At 41.5% G+C, this 14,778-nt stretch overlaps 1 protein-coding gene across 1 annotated transcript in view; it reads left to right on the top strand.

Annotated features, from left to right (window-relative positions):
- Nucleotides 1-14,166, top strand: part of LOC133378986 (vomeronasal type-2 receptor 26-like) — a 40,835-nt gene extending 26,669 nt beyond the window's left edge. Inside the window, exons 3-6 of the mRNA XM_061613599.1 lie at nt 335-1,141; nt 2,662-2,889; nt 10,449-10,575; nt 13,256-14,166. Coding sequence (XP_061469583.1) covers nt 335-1,141; nt 2,662-2,889; nt 10,449-10,575; nt 13,256-14,166 — 2,073 coding nt within the window. The remainder of the gene's footprint in view (nt 1-334; nt 1,142-2,661; nt 2,890-10,448; nt 10,576-13,255) is intronic.
- The last annotated feature ends 612 nt before the right edge of the window (nt 14,167-14,778 follow it).

Genomic DNA, 14,778 nt, shown 5'->3' with positions numbered 1-14,778 from the left:
GTTGCATCAAAGCAATTGTTATCCCATACTTTGAAGTGCATTTTCCTATCACTTTCCTTATTACAAAAACTTCAATCTTTTGGGGAAGCAGGTTATTTATTTATTTATTTATATTCCACCCAGTAGGAGCTCAGGGCGGCAGTAGTTGTGCAAGACCTCCCGATCAAATATAATTGTGCAACCTAAATTTGCCGGTGGGTGATTGAATCTTACCTGAAAATAGGAACAGTCTGGAAGGATCCTTTGTTAGATATTAATCATTTAATGTGACTAAATACCTCATATTGCTTCCTGAAAGCAGAACCAAACACTAGTCTCTTCCTTTCCTCACTAGATCAGTTATGGCTTAAATGCTCAGGCTCTTAATGATAAAACCAAGTTCCCTTTTGTCTACCGGATGGTCCCAAAGGATGAAACTCAGCCCGTGGGGATTATCAAGTTGCTCCTGCATTTTGGCTGGACGTGGATCGGTCTCATTGCTCCAGACAGTGACACAGGAGAAAGGTTCATGAATGCCTTGACACCTCTGATGATTGACAGTGGGATTTGTGTTGCCTTCTCAGAAAGAATACCAGAAAAGAACCTGTACAAAGCGCCCATCCCGAGTAAACCGTTTCTCATATGGAGAGAAGTCAACGTAATTGTTTACTATGAGAATGCTCAAATGGGATGGGATCCAATCATGACACTACAAGCATTTGATAAACGAATTGGGGCAAAAGTCTGGATCACAACCGCTTTTCAGGAGATGGACTTTAACTTGTCTTTTGGTCCTTATGGCTTCCAGTACTTCCACGGTTCTCTGTCCTTTGTAAGGAAGCCCCAAGTAAGAACAAAACATGACTTCTATGACCCATTCTCAGATGCTCAGGACCAATTTTGGGAGAAAGCATTTCATTGTTTATATTCCAAGAGCGTGTTGTCTGTGAGAGGTTGGACAAGATGCAGAGAGAAGGAAAATCTAGAGACTTTGCCCCAAGAGGAGCTTGAGAGGGCCCTGTCTCAAGACAGCTACAGCACTTACTTCGGTGTCCAAGCTGTGGCTCAGGCCTTAAGTGCTGCCTATTCCCCCAGAGCAAAGAAGGCGTTGATGGTGGGTGGAAGAGACAGGTTGAAACTTCAAAAACTGCAGCCATGGCAGGTATTTCCTTTCCTTTCTTTGCAAACTGCAATCAATTGGCCCAACTTTTGAATCTTCATTGTCCTGGATCCAGACACAAAAATTGTAGTAAGGCAAAACATTTGTTTATTTCTGAGGCAAATCCAATTTGTGAGGTTCCTGGTGGAGATCAGCTTTTCCTCCCACTATGGCTGTGTCAGAAGAATATTCTGTTTTCCAGTGGTGCCTCCCTGATGGCCTGAGAGAGATCCAGCCTTCTTAGCTAAAAGGGGGACTCTCTTCCCCTCCCCCTCTGTCTCTGCTAGGTCTTGAAGTCGGCCATCAACAGTTAGCAACTGGACAGGCATACAGGCGTCTTTGTCTTAGTCTTCACCACAATGGGATATACTGTATTTCTATTTGAATCATATTTACTGTTTCTGAATTGGTGTTTATACTCATAAATTAGCACATGCAAATTTTATGCAGAACTGTGTCCTCTTTTGATGGGTGAAGTGGCCAACCCAGTCTGAAGTGAAGGGGGATGATTTACATTTGCAGGTTTCTATACAATCTGGAACCCTGAGCAGTAGGGGTTCCAGATCGCATGGAAGCCTATAGGTGAGAAGGCTCCCTCTCCTTTCAGATGTTTGAACCAGGCAGAGGGTCTACTCAACACCATCCCATGTCCTGCTCTTTTGCTGATGTTAGCTTTGTGTAGAACTATGAGGGCCTTCTGGGGCTGGATTAAGACATGCTGAGGCCCAAAGCCATGTCAAGATTCAGAGCCTCCATACCATGAAAAAGAAAGAGGGGGGGGAGGTGGGAAAGTGGCAAGGAGGGGATTAGCAGAAATGATGCCTGGTGTGGAATGGGGCTTTAGAATGTGTTGGTAGGCTAGCTCCCATTGTCTTCTGTTGAGGTCTGAGGTGAGGTTGGACAACCTGTTGATGGTGCAAGTACTCCAGCAGCCCTGGATGTGACTAGGTGTGGACTGGGATGGGGAAGTTAGGGTTCAGAATTTTGGTGGTGGTTTTATTGGAAAGATTATTTAAGCCAAAGCCATTTCAGTTTAATCAAACTTCTTAGTTATCACCAACATGTTTAGAGGCTCCTCATAATGTGAGGCCCTAAGACACAGCTTGCTTGGCTTGTTCCTAAATCAGGCACTGGGGCCTTCTCTGCAGGGGCCCTGAAACTGTGGGATAACCTTCTGCTAGAGATAGCCTCCCACCAGCTGGTTATAGCATCTCTATTCATAATTGCATTCCTGAACCAGCCATTGTAGTACTGCCATCCTTTGGATTTCAGTGGAATGTCAGTGATTTGAGAATTCTGTTGTCTTTTGTATTTATTTTATTCTGTAAAGCACTTTGTTTTTATATGAAAGGCAGGCTATAAAAAAAAGAAGAGAAGAAAATGCCTGAATGAGGCTTATGTGTCCATAAGAGGCATGCACTAGTCCCAACTTGAAGAAGACTAGATCTCAATGTGAGTAGGGCTGAGATATCAAACATGTTTCCATTTTTTTCTTAATACTGGTGTTTTCTCTGTCAATTCAGCTTCACCATTTCTTAAAAGAAATCCAATTTTTGAATGCTTCCATGGGTGGACTGCATTTTGATGAGAATGGGGAGCTGCCAGCCAACTTTGACATTCTGAACTGGGTGATGTTTCCCAATGAGTCTTGTGTTAGATTGAAAATTGGGAGTATAGAGAGAGAGACCTCCGCTAACATAAAGTTCACCATTAACCCAGAAGCCATTGTGTGGCCCAAGAGGTTTCACCAGGTAGGGGATGCTTTGTTCCATGTGACATCTGATAAGCTCTTATAATTGGTTGAAAAATCCATAAATTATTTTGATGGCAATCCTTTGCACACTTACCAGGGAGTAAGTCCTAATGAACATAGTTCAGGGCTGGGAACTGGCAAGGGGGCTAACCTTTCACACCTTGCACAGAAGCTGTGTGAAGCGGGAAGCCTCATATCTCTGTGGCTGAGGCTCCCTGTCCATTTTGGAACCCTGGAAAAGTCCTGTACAGGTGGTCATCATACTCATCGTGGTTTAGTTGTATGCCGCCTTTCCATAGTAATTTGTGCCCAAAGCAGCTCACAACATGAAAAAGGTTACATAATACATTCAGTTACAAAACAAAATTCCAACAGCCGATAAGTTAAAGAAAACATCTAATTAAGAAATATGCAATAAATTGAAACAATACCATTATAATTCATAAGACTCTCCAACAATATAAGGCAAAACATAATCCCAATAACAGCAAAAAATAACTGACCTCCAGGATCAAATTTTGACCCAAACAGAAGCCCCTGAAGAACACCCACCAGTCAAAAGGCCTCTGGCATCTGCAGGGAGTAGCAGCTGTTTAAGATTAAGCCAGCAAGAGCCCCTCCCTCTCAGGTGGAAAGAGGCCAGCAAACAGGGAGAGGGTTTTGCAGCGCTCACAGTCAAGATGGTTGGCCATGGGCCAAGGGCACCAACATCTCTAAAGGCCCTTAACCAGCCCAACCCAGCAGTGCTGCCTTTACTGTTCTCCAGGGCCCGTGGACAGCTGTTTTAGTGTTGATTGGATGGTGCTGCTGCTTTTGAACATGAGCCTTATTTGGCTTCGATCTGAAGTGGTTGCCTATCATTTTAATTTACCATTCAACATAGCTGGGATTGTAAAATCTTATCCCAAATAATTGAACAAATGAGACTTCTGCATTCAAAGCTACTACTACTACTACTACCAACAACAACAACAACAACAACCCTTCACCACAAGGTCCGAGGGTGGGACACAATTACAACTATAGTGGGTCCTTAAAGTGTGCAGCTGTATTGAGTGTATTTGGAGATGGTGTGGGTCGTGTGCAGGGGGAGGACAGGGGATTAATCCCCATGCACTAGCTGAAGTTGTTCCAGAGCGAAGAGGTGCGTCTTCAGCATACAGTGAAAGCTGTATAATGAAGGTGGCAGATACACCTCTGTGGGGAGGAAATTCCACAACTTAGGGGCTGCCACAGAGAAGGCCCTCTTCTGGGCCGCTCCCCAAGCTTATTAGGGCAGATAAACTACCCAAGATGCCCCCGTCTGCTGTTTCTGAGAGCATCTGAAGCTGAAGAGGTAGTCTGTAGGGAAGGAGTTACCAGATCGTGGAATACTGTGGTTAGGACATAGCTGTCCAAAAGAGGCCATAGCTAGTGAACTAGCCACAGCAAGAAAAAGGCACTCCTAGCCACAATGTTGGATCCAGGAGCACCCCCAATTTACAGAGCTACTCCTTCCAGGGACATGCAACTCCACCGAGGAGAAGTTGTCTCCCTACCTCTCAGACTCAAGAACCTGGGACACATAACATCTCTGCCTTTTCAGGATTCAGGTTTAATTTATTGGCCCACATACACCCCATCACCGACTCCAATGACTGCTCTAACATCTCAATTGCCTTTCCCAGTTCAGATGGAACAGAGAGACAGAGCAGGGTGTCATCGGCTTATTGGGGTCACTCCATATCTGCTTGTGACAGCTTCCAGTAGTTTCATATAGATGGTAAGTAGCATTGGGGGAGAGATGCAACCTTGAGAGACACCACAGGAGAACTCCCATGATATTGAACAGTAGCCTCCCATAACTATTTTCTGGAAACAATTCTAGAGGTAGAAACGGAACCACTGAAATTCAGTTCCTCCAGCTCTCACCTCTCTGAGACACTCCAGAAGGATACCATGGTCAACACTATTGAAAGCCACTGAGAGATGCAGGAGAACAAGGAAGGTTGTACTCCCCCTACCTCTCTCCCAACAAATGGCATCAACCAGCTGACCAAGGCAGTTTTAGTGCCATGAATGGGCCTGAAGCCAGATAGGAATGGATGCAAGTAATCAGTTTCTTCCAAGTATGCCTGAAGCTGGAGTGCCACCACCTTTTCAAGCACCTTGCCCAACAAGGGGACCATTCACCAGTGGGTGATCATAGAATCATAGAATAGTAGAGTTGGAAGGGGCCTATAAAGCCATCGAGTCCAACCCCCTACTCAATGCAGGAATCCAAATCAAAGCATTCCCGACAAATGGCTGTCCAGCTGCCTCTTGAATGACTCCAGTGTCGGAGAGCCCACTACCTCTCTAGGTCATTGGTTCCATTGTCCAATGGCTCTAACAGTTAGGAAGTTTTTCCTGATGTCCAGTTGCTTCCTGCAACTTGAGCCCATTATTCCGTGTCCTGCACTCCGGGACAATCAAGAAGAGATTCCAGCCCTCCTCTATGTGACAACCTTTCATGTACTTAAAGAGTGCTATCATATCTCCCCTCAGTCTTCTCTTCTCCAGGCTAAATATGCCCAGTTCTTTCAGTCTCTCCTCATAGGGCTTTGTTTCCAGTCCCCTGATCATCCTTGTTGCCCTCCTCTGAACCTGTTCCAGTTTGTCTGCATTCTTCTTGAAGTGCGGAGACCAGAACTGGACATAGTATTCAAGATGAGGCCTAACCAGTGTTGAAAAGAGGGGAACTAGTACTTCACACGATCTGGAAACTATACTTCTGTTAATGCAGCCTAATATAGCATTTGCCATTTTTTCAGCCACTTCACACTGTTGGCTCATATTCAGCTTGTGATCAACAACAATTCCAAGATCCTTCTCACATGTCGTACTGCTGAGCCAAGTATCCCCCATCTTATAACTGTGCATTTGGTTTCTTTTTCCTGAGTGTAGAACTTTGCATTTATCCCTGTTGAATTTCATTCTGTTGTTTTCAGCCCAATGCTCCAGCCCATCAAGGTCCCTTTGAATTTTCTTTCTGTCTTCCAAGGTATTGGCTATGCCCCCCAACTTTGTATCATCTGCAAATTTGATAAGCATGCTTTGTACCTCCTCATCCAAGTTGTTAATAAAAATGTTGAATAGCACTGGGCCCAGGACCGAGCCCTGTGGTACCCCACTCGTTACTTCTGCCCAGTTTGAGAAGGAACCATTGATAAGCACTCTTTGAGTATGATTCTGGAACCAACTGTGGATCCATCTGATAGTTGTTTCATCCAGCCCACATTTAGCTAGCTTGCTAATCAGAATATTGTGGGGCACTTTGTCAAAAGCTTTGCTGAAGTTGAGATATATTATGTCCACAGCATCCCCACAGTCTACAAAGGAGGTTACCCAGTCAAAAAATGAGATACGATTAGTTTGGCAGGATTTGTTCTTCATAAATCCATGTTGGCTCCTAGTAATCACTGCATTGCTTTCAAGGTGCTTACAGATTGACTGCTTTATAATCTGCTCCAGAATTTTTCCAGGGATTGATGTTAGGCTGACTGGTCTGTAGTTCCCCGATTCCTCCTTCTTACCCTATTTGAAGATAGGGACAACATTAGCTCTCCTCCAGTCATCTGGCACTTCACCAGTCCTCCATGATTTCAAAAAGATAATAGACAGCAGTTCTGAGAGTTCTTCAGCCAGTTCCTTCAATACTCTAGGATGCAGTTTATCAGGCCCTGGAGATTTGAACTCATTCAAAGTGATTAGTTATTCCTTGACCATTTGTCTATCAATCTCAAGCTCCAATCCTGCCCCTTCTACTTCATGTATCCCGGGAGGGTCATAGACCCTTTTTTGGGAGAAGACTGAGCCAAAGTAGGAATTGAGCACTTTTGCCTTTTCTTTGTCATCTGTTATCATTTTGCCATCCTATAGATAGATAGATCCACACTACCATCTTCGTCAGGATGAATGGTACTTGCCCCTTCTCCAGTGAAGCAATGATCACTGCCTGGACCCACCCAGTCAACTCCCTTCAGCTAGCTCTACGAAGCTAATATGGGCAAGGGTCAAGGGGGCAGGTGGTCAGCCGCACTTCTTCAGGTAGCTTGTTCATATCCTCATGCTGAAATAATAAAAACTGATAGAGATAGTAGAGATGGATCAGAGTATGCTCCGGACAACTCCTTTGGATTTGCTCTAACTGTGGTATCCAACTCTATCCAAATCTGAGTGATTTTGTCCTTAAAGTGCTTTGAAAAATTGTGACAGCAGGCTGACAATGGTGTCAGGGCAACATTCTCTTGGCCAGATGAGAAAAACCCATTCACCACTGGAAAAAAGATGATAATGGTCAATCCATCAATCCGTGGCTCCTCCAGGCATCCTTTTTATTGTGCATTCATCAGGATGGTCATATGAGCTCCCTTTTTCAATACTGTTTACACCTGCAAAGGTTTTAGGGTAATCACACTCCTTCATTTCCAATTAGTGCATATCCCTTAATTTCCTTTTGAAATCCCATAACCTCTTATACCACAAATATTCTGGTTTAGTTTTGTCTGACTATTTTTGCACTATAGCCCCTCTGGTAGGGATGAAATTTATTTCAGTTTGCATTTAAGCCACATTTATCAAATTTGCACTTTCTGAAACAATCTGAGAACAGAAACACAGTAATCCTTTGAAATCCACACTTTTCTAAATGTTGTGGTGCAGTTACAAAAATGCATACATATGGGCAAAGTGTGCATAAAGAAGAATATATTAGTGAAAATACCATACAAAAATGCATTGTATTAGAAGAATTTTCTTGCAAAAAATGTGTACATTAGGCAAAACTGTATACGAAGATGTATTCATTAGGAGAAATTCACACTAAAATGCTGAAGATTTTCATGAGGATAAAACAAAAATTCACAAATTGCTGCAGAAATGTGGAGAACCAAATTTCAGAACGGAAAAATGAGAAACGGAGAGAACCGCATTTGACAGATCCATCCGTTCTTACCCTCCGGAGAGCAATAAATAGGTAGCATTGGGGAAGAATCCCAGAACAAGCTAAAGCAGAATATACCCACCACTAAATCAACGTTACTAAGAACGTGTTGCAGAAAACACCTGCTTTAAAACACCAGTTTGCTGGGCCACGTTATGTCACAAATGTGCATCCCAGGTGGGTTTCATTATCAGCTTGAAACCTGTGAAATAATGCATGCTACATACAGCTCTGCGTTTCCTGATATTTGAACCAAAAAGTCATTGATCACTCATCCAATGTCAATACATCCTCTTTGTCCCCCCCCTTGTTAAAAAGACTCTCCTTTCCTAGCTTGTGGCATCAGGTTTCCAGTCTTCCCTGTACTTCCTACCCTGATGTTAACTCATTTACACATGCCAAAGAGGTCTCCCTGCCATGCCTTTCTGCATCAAAAGTGATTCTGTGAAAAATGGACCTGGAGTAACTTGGGATCCCTGGAACAAGAGATCCCACTGGGCCTTTTCCAACTCTACGAATCATTTCCATAGACACAAACATTGCTTACATTGTGTTTTTTTTTTCCAATGAAGATGACTTTATTGACATATGGTTCTGTTTTCTATCTTATGTAAACTCGCAGAATCTAGCTATACACCCTCCAGCAACACATGTACAATTATATTTTTTTCAATTAATTTTTATTCAGATTTTCAAAACCAAAACAATACAAAAAAACCACAAATCAATATCTAATACAATAAAAAAAGAAAAGAAGAGAAAAAAAATATAAAAATATTGACTTCCGATTTGTCATAGTTCAGCTATAAATCTATAATATATAACAAACCTATCTCTTAATAGATTATAAAATCACCTTCCTCCAGCGGTTATCTTAATTGGTTTCAAATCTCATTAACATCATATCATTTTAATCTTCCACAAAAAGTCAAAGAGAAGTTTCCAATCCTTGAGATATATATCAATCAATTTTTTTTCCTAAATAAACATGTCAATTAATCCAACTCATCAAGTCTACTAAGTCCAGTAATTTCAAATCGCTGTTCTGTCTTTATCCGTATTAGGTCCATCTTCCATCTTCCATCTCCACGCATCCAAAAATCTTGCTGTCATAGTCATATAATAAAAGTCTGATAGGAATTTCCTCCATCACAGATATTTTCTTGCCATGAATTCCAAACATATCACTGAAGTATTGCTGCAAAGCCGCATCCCTGTTCCTCTTTTCCACATGATACACTAGTACATCTCTTGAAGATTTTTCCATTGACACAAAACAGGGATTAATTCTGTTAACTTTCTCCATTTCAAATTCCATCAAATCTTTCCAGTCCAGGAAATTTTTTGAACCGATAATATCTTTATCTCCAATCTCTTCAATTCCTTCAGGGACAGCGCTGAATTCCAAACTATAATATTTGTCTCCAGGATCCGTCAGAGCCAGGAAATCCAAATCTTTTTTCATGTCCATATTTAATCCAATCTCCAAAGTTTGAACCTTGCCTTTAGTTTCTCTTTCATCTTTTTTTGGTTTTCCAGATCTATCTTTATTCTCCTTTCTCATAGAATCCTGAATTTCTTTCAGCTCCTGTCTCATTTCGTGAAATTCAATTTTCCACGCTTGTCTATTATTTCTCAGTTCTTGTTTTATTGACTTAATCTCATTCATTATTTTCTGAAACATGTCTAAAAATAAAGTCCCTTCTTGTACATCCATAATCTTCTTAATTGTCATTCTTAAAGCCAAAGGAACAAAACTCCTTCAATGTTCAATGTCCCAAGCAAAGAGCATTTTATTTCTTTATCCAGTTACAAAGGAGTTAATCTTTCCAACCAACTGACGTCACATGCTAGACAGTCCTTATCTCTTATATGCCCAGAAGTGCAAAAACAGCTTTAGTTCACAGCGTCCAAATAACTAGTAGCAGAGAGAATGAGCAGATTCGTAAAAAAAAAAAGTAGATCAGGAAAAATAGTCCCATGCATATATTACACAAAAGTCTTATAAATCAAAAAGATTTTTCTTATCTCTTCCAATCAGAAATCCCTCATCCGTTGTAATCTTTAAAATGCTATTTTCCATATCAGCTTTTTGCAATAAAAGAAAGATAGGCTATTTTTGTTTTCTTCCCCCTTAGTTCCGTGAGTAAAGAAGGAAAGTCGTAACTCACCTAGGTTATCTTAATTGCTGTTACTTTGACAAATCTCTTTAGCTGTATAGATAAGAAAATGATAAGCATAGACAGGAGGATGTTTGCCTGCTGGTCCGTTGTTCTTTAAAGAAAAAAAACGGGTCACTTATTCAGCTGAGCTAGCATAGAAATCCTCGCTCCGTCTGAGCAGCTGGAAGCCTTTCTTTCGCAGACAATTCTGACGAATTCCAGACTCCCACAGTCACGACAAAGCTATGTGGGAAATCTCACATTTCTTCCTTATCCGGAAGAAATTATCCCCAGTCAGAAAAGACCCTTCTGACTGAATTATAGCTGAAAAAGTTTCATCTAAGACGGGAGCCCGTCTCAGAGCTACACAGGCGGAGGGATCCTCCTGGGAAAGACATTGCTTACATTGTTGAACCTTGTGTTTATTGTTAGATTGTGCCTCGCTCCAGGTGTACCAAAAGCTGTCGCCCTGGATATGCCAAGAAGGCTAAAGAAGGGGAGCCAGTTTGCTGCTATGCTTGTGCTCCGTGTGCAGAAGGGACCATCTCCACTCAGGAAGGTGTGTAACTCCAGGGATGAGGGAATTCCTTAGAAGAAAATAAATACGGCAAAACTTTTTCAGAAACTCAGAAACTCAGAAACGTTTTCTGTGATGATTCTAAAGACGTTTTTGAATGTGGATACATTCGTTCTTAAAATCCATAATGAATTGAATACAGTCAGTTGTCAGGGATGAGCTTGCAACAGAAACTGCAAGAATCAAAGCAGGGAGAGGGTTTGACGTATGTGGCCCATACCATACACCCTTTCTTTGGTTTTAATCACAGCATCCACATACTCTGCTTTATATTTTATTTATTTTATTTATTTGTTGCTGTTGTTATATCCCTCCAAGTCAACTATGACTTATGGCGACCCTATGAATCAGCGACCTCCAAGAGCATCAGGGATGCTTATTCATTGATTCTCTTTCCATTGTAAAGGCTGAGTTCTCAGTTTCAGCACAGGGATATCTGTGCATCCATTTATTTTTGAAGCAGCAAAGACCAGTGAAGCTATTGTAGACTTTGCAGTAATTTCCCAGCATTTCACCAATCTTTGAATATATATATGATTGTTCTTATGTGCCTTCAAGTCGATTACGGCTTATGGTGACCCTGTGAATCAGTGACCTCCAAGAGCATCTGTCATGAACCACTCTGTTCAGATCTTGTAAGTTCAGGTCTGTGGCTTCCTTGATGGAATCAATCCATCTCTTGTTTGGCCTTCCTCTTTTTCTACTCCCTTCTGTTTTTCCCAGCATTATTGTCTTTTCTAGTGAATCATGTCTTCTCATGATGTGTCCAAAGTATGATAACCTCAGTTTCATCATTTTAGCTTCTAGTGATAGTTCTGGTTTAATTTGTTCTAACACCCAATTATTGGTCTTTTTTGCAGTCCATGGTATCTGCAAAGCTCTCCTCCAACACCACGTTTCAAATGAGTTTATTTTTCTCTTATCTGCTTTTTTCACTGTCCAACTTTCACATCCATAAATAGAGATCAGAAAATACCATGGTCTGAATGATCCTGACTTTAGTGTTCAGTGATACATCTTTGCATTTGAGGACCTTTCCTAGTTCTCTCACAGCTGCCCTCCCCAGTCCTAGCCTTCTTCTGCTTTCTTGACTATTGTCTCCAGTTTGGTTAATGACTGTGCCAAGGTATGTCCTTGCCAAGTTCAGTGTCCTCATTGTCAACTTTAAAGTTACATAAATCTTCTGTTGTCATTACTTTAGTCTTTTTGACGTTCAGCTGTAGTCCTGCTTTTGTGCTTTCCTCTTTGACTTTCACCAGCATTCGTGTCAAATCATTACTGATTTCTGCTAGTAGTATGGTATCATCTGCATATCTTAAATTATTGATATTTCTCCCTTCAATTTTCACACCTCCTTCTTCTTGGTCCAATCCTACTTTCTGTATGATATGTTCTGCATATAGATTAAATAAATAGGGTGATAAAATACACCCCTGTCTCACACCAGAACAATCAGATGCTGTGGCACTCTTTTAAAGCATTCCATAGTTTTTCATGATCTACACAGTCAAAATATTTGCTGTAATCTATAAAGCACAGGGTGATTTTCTTCTGAAATTCCTTAGTCCATTCCAATATCCAATGTATGTTTGCAATATGATCTCTGGTGCCTCTTCCCTTTCTAAATCCAGCTTGGATGTCTGGCATTTCTCGCTCCATATATGGTAACAGCCTTTGTGGTAGAATCTTGAGCATTACTTTACTTGCATTGGATATTAAGGCAATAGTTAGATAATTACTTCATTCCCTGTGATCCCCTTTCTTTGGAATTGGGATGTATATGGAATGCTTCCAGTCTGTGGGCCATTGTTTAGTTTTCCATATATCTTGACAGATTTTTGTCAAAATTTGGACATATTCAGTCTCAGTAGCTTGTAGCAACTCTATTGTTATGCCATCTATTCCTGGTGATTTGTTTCTTCCAAGTATTTTAAGAGCAGCTTTCTCCTCGCATTCTAAAATTTCTGGTTCTTCATTGTTATATCTTGCCCTTCGTCCCAGCAGGAGCTCAGGGAGGCAAACGAAAGCACTAAAAACACTTTAAAACATCATAAAAACAGACTTTAAAATACAGTAAAACAAAACAAATTTAAAAATAGTTTTTAAAAAAGCTTTGAAGACTTTAAAAAGGTTAAACATATTATTTTTTTTAAAGGTTTAAAAATAAATTAAAAGGTAATTCCAACACAGAGGCAGAGTGGGATAATGTCTCAACTTAAAAGGCTTCTTGAAAGAGGAAGATCTTCAATAGGCATTGAAAAGAAAACAGAGATGACACTTGTCTAATATTTAAGGGTAGGGAGTTCCACAGGGTAGGTGCTGCCACACTAAAGGCCCATTACCTATGTTGTACAGAATGGACCTCCTGATAAGATGGTATCTGCAGGAGGTCTTCTCCTGCAGAGTGCAGTGATCGACTGGTTATATATGGGGTAAGACTGTCTTTCAGATACCCTGGTCCCAAGCTATATAGGGCTTTGTACACCAAAACTAGAACCTTGAACTTATGTGATTGGGACAGATTAATGTTTAAAAATATACACCTGCTTCCACTCTGGTTCCTCTGGAGTATAAGCTTCAACTCCCAAACATCTCTTTTATGGAATGTAATAGAACACAGAATATTATACATATAAGCTGAAGCCTCTCCTCTTCTTTTCAGATGCAGAATATTGCACCAAATGTCCAGAAGATCAGCATCCAAACAAGGACCGAGACCAATGTGTCCCCAAGATGATCAGCTTCCTGTCCTATAAAGAATATTTAGGGATCCTCCTGGCTTGCTTGGCCCTCTTCTTGTCATTGACCACAGGCATTGTGTTAGGAATCTTCATTAAATTCCTAGAAACTCCCATAGTCAAAGCCAACAACCGGGACCTCTCCTACATCCTCCTTGTCTTCCTCCTGCTTTCCTTTTTGTCCTCCTTCCTCTTCATTGGCCATCCAAGGAAAGCAGCCTGCCTTCTCCAACAAACAGCCTTCAGCATCATCTTCTCAGTTGCCATCTCTTCTGTGCTGGCAAAAACCATCACTGTGGTGCTGGCCTTCCTGGCCACAAAGCCAGGGAACAGGGTGAGGAAATGGCTGGGAAAGAGTCTGGCAAACTCCATTGTCATTTCCTGCTCCAGTGTCCAAGTTCTTATTTGCACTATCTGGTTGGGGATTTCCCCCCCATTCCCAGATTCTGACATGCATTCCCAACCTGGAAAGATTATCCTTCAATGCAATGAAGGGTCTGTTGCCATGTTTTATGTTGCCCTAGGCTACATGGGCTTCCTGGCTGCCATCTGCTTCACAGTGGCTTTCCTAGCCAGGAAGCTGCCTGGGGCCTTCAATGAAGCCAAGCTGATCACCTTCAGCATGATGGTCTTCTGCAGTGTTTGGGTGTCCTTTGTGCCCACCTACCTGAGCACGAAGGGGAAATACATGGTAGCCGTGCAGGTCTTCTCCATCTTGGCCTCCAGTGCTGGCCTTCTGGGCTGCATCTTCATTCCCAAGTGCTACATTATTATACTGAAGCCTGATCTTAATACAAAGGAACATCTGACAACAAAAACTAAAGACAGTTTCTGATTTTTAAAATACTCAATTTTGAGTAAATATGTCCATCACAGCAGCAATGAAAATCCACATATTTGTCTTGGGAATATCACTTCATACATAGAAATCTCTCTTCACTTTGCCTATATTACCAATGATGAAAATGAAGGCAGAAGTTTAGCTTAAACTAAACTAATGAAATAGTCGCATACAAAAAACTGCCGTGTTCCAAGCTGTTGTGGGCAGGCCCCATGTTTATGATATGTATTTCCCATCTAAGAGCCTTCACAATATATATATTAATCCTAATGTTTAGAATATTATATGTCCAGATATGCAGACCTCCTTATAGCTTTAAAGAGGTCAAAAAGGGGAAAGGTTTTCTGCTCCCCCTTCTTTTGTCTAGTTCTTGCCAGTCAGCCAGTGTACTGATAATGGCACATAGCTTCCAGCTGCAGCTGCCTGCGAACACATAGCAGCCAGAGGAGGAAGCTCCTTATATGGTGTGGACAACCGCTGTTTCAAGTAAAACCAACTAATTATGATAACGCCCCATTTGCTGTGCCTGGCAGGCAGTGAGGCAAGGCGTTTTCTGTCTCTGGGAAGAGCACAGCTATGGACCAAGGTCACAGCTTTGAGAAATTA

This window comes from Rhineura floridana, chromosome 3 (genome assembly GCF_030035675.1).
Source record: "Rhineura floridana isolate rRhiFlo1 chromosome 3, rRhiFlo1.hap2, whole genome shotgun sequence".
In the NCBI taxonomy this organism is placed as follows: Eukaryota; Metazoa; Chordata; class Lepidosauria; order Squamata; family Rhineuridae; genus Rhineura; species Rhineura floridana.
Note: the sequence above shows the minus strand (reverse complement) of the source record. Positions and strands in the feature narration are given on the sequence as shown.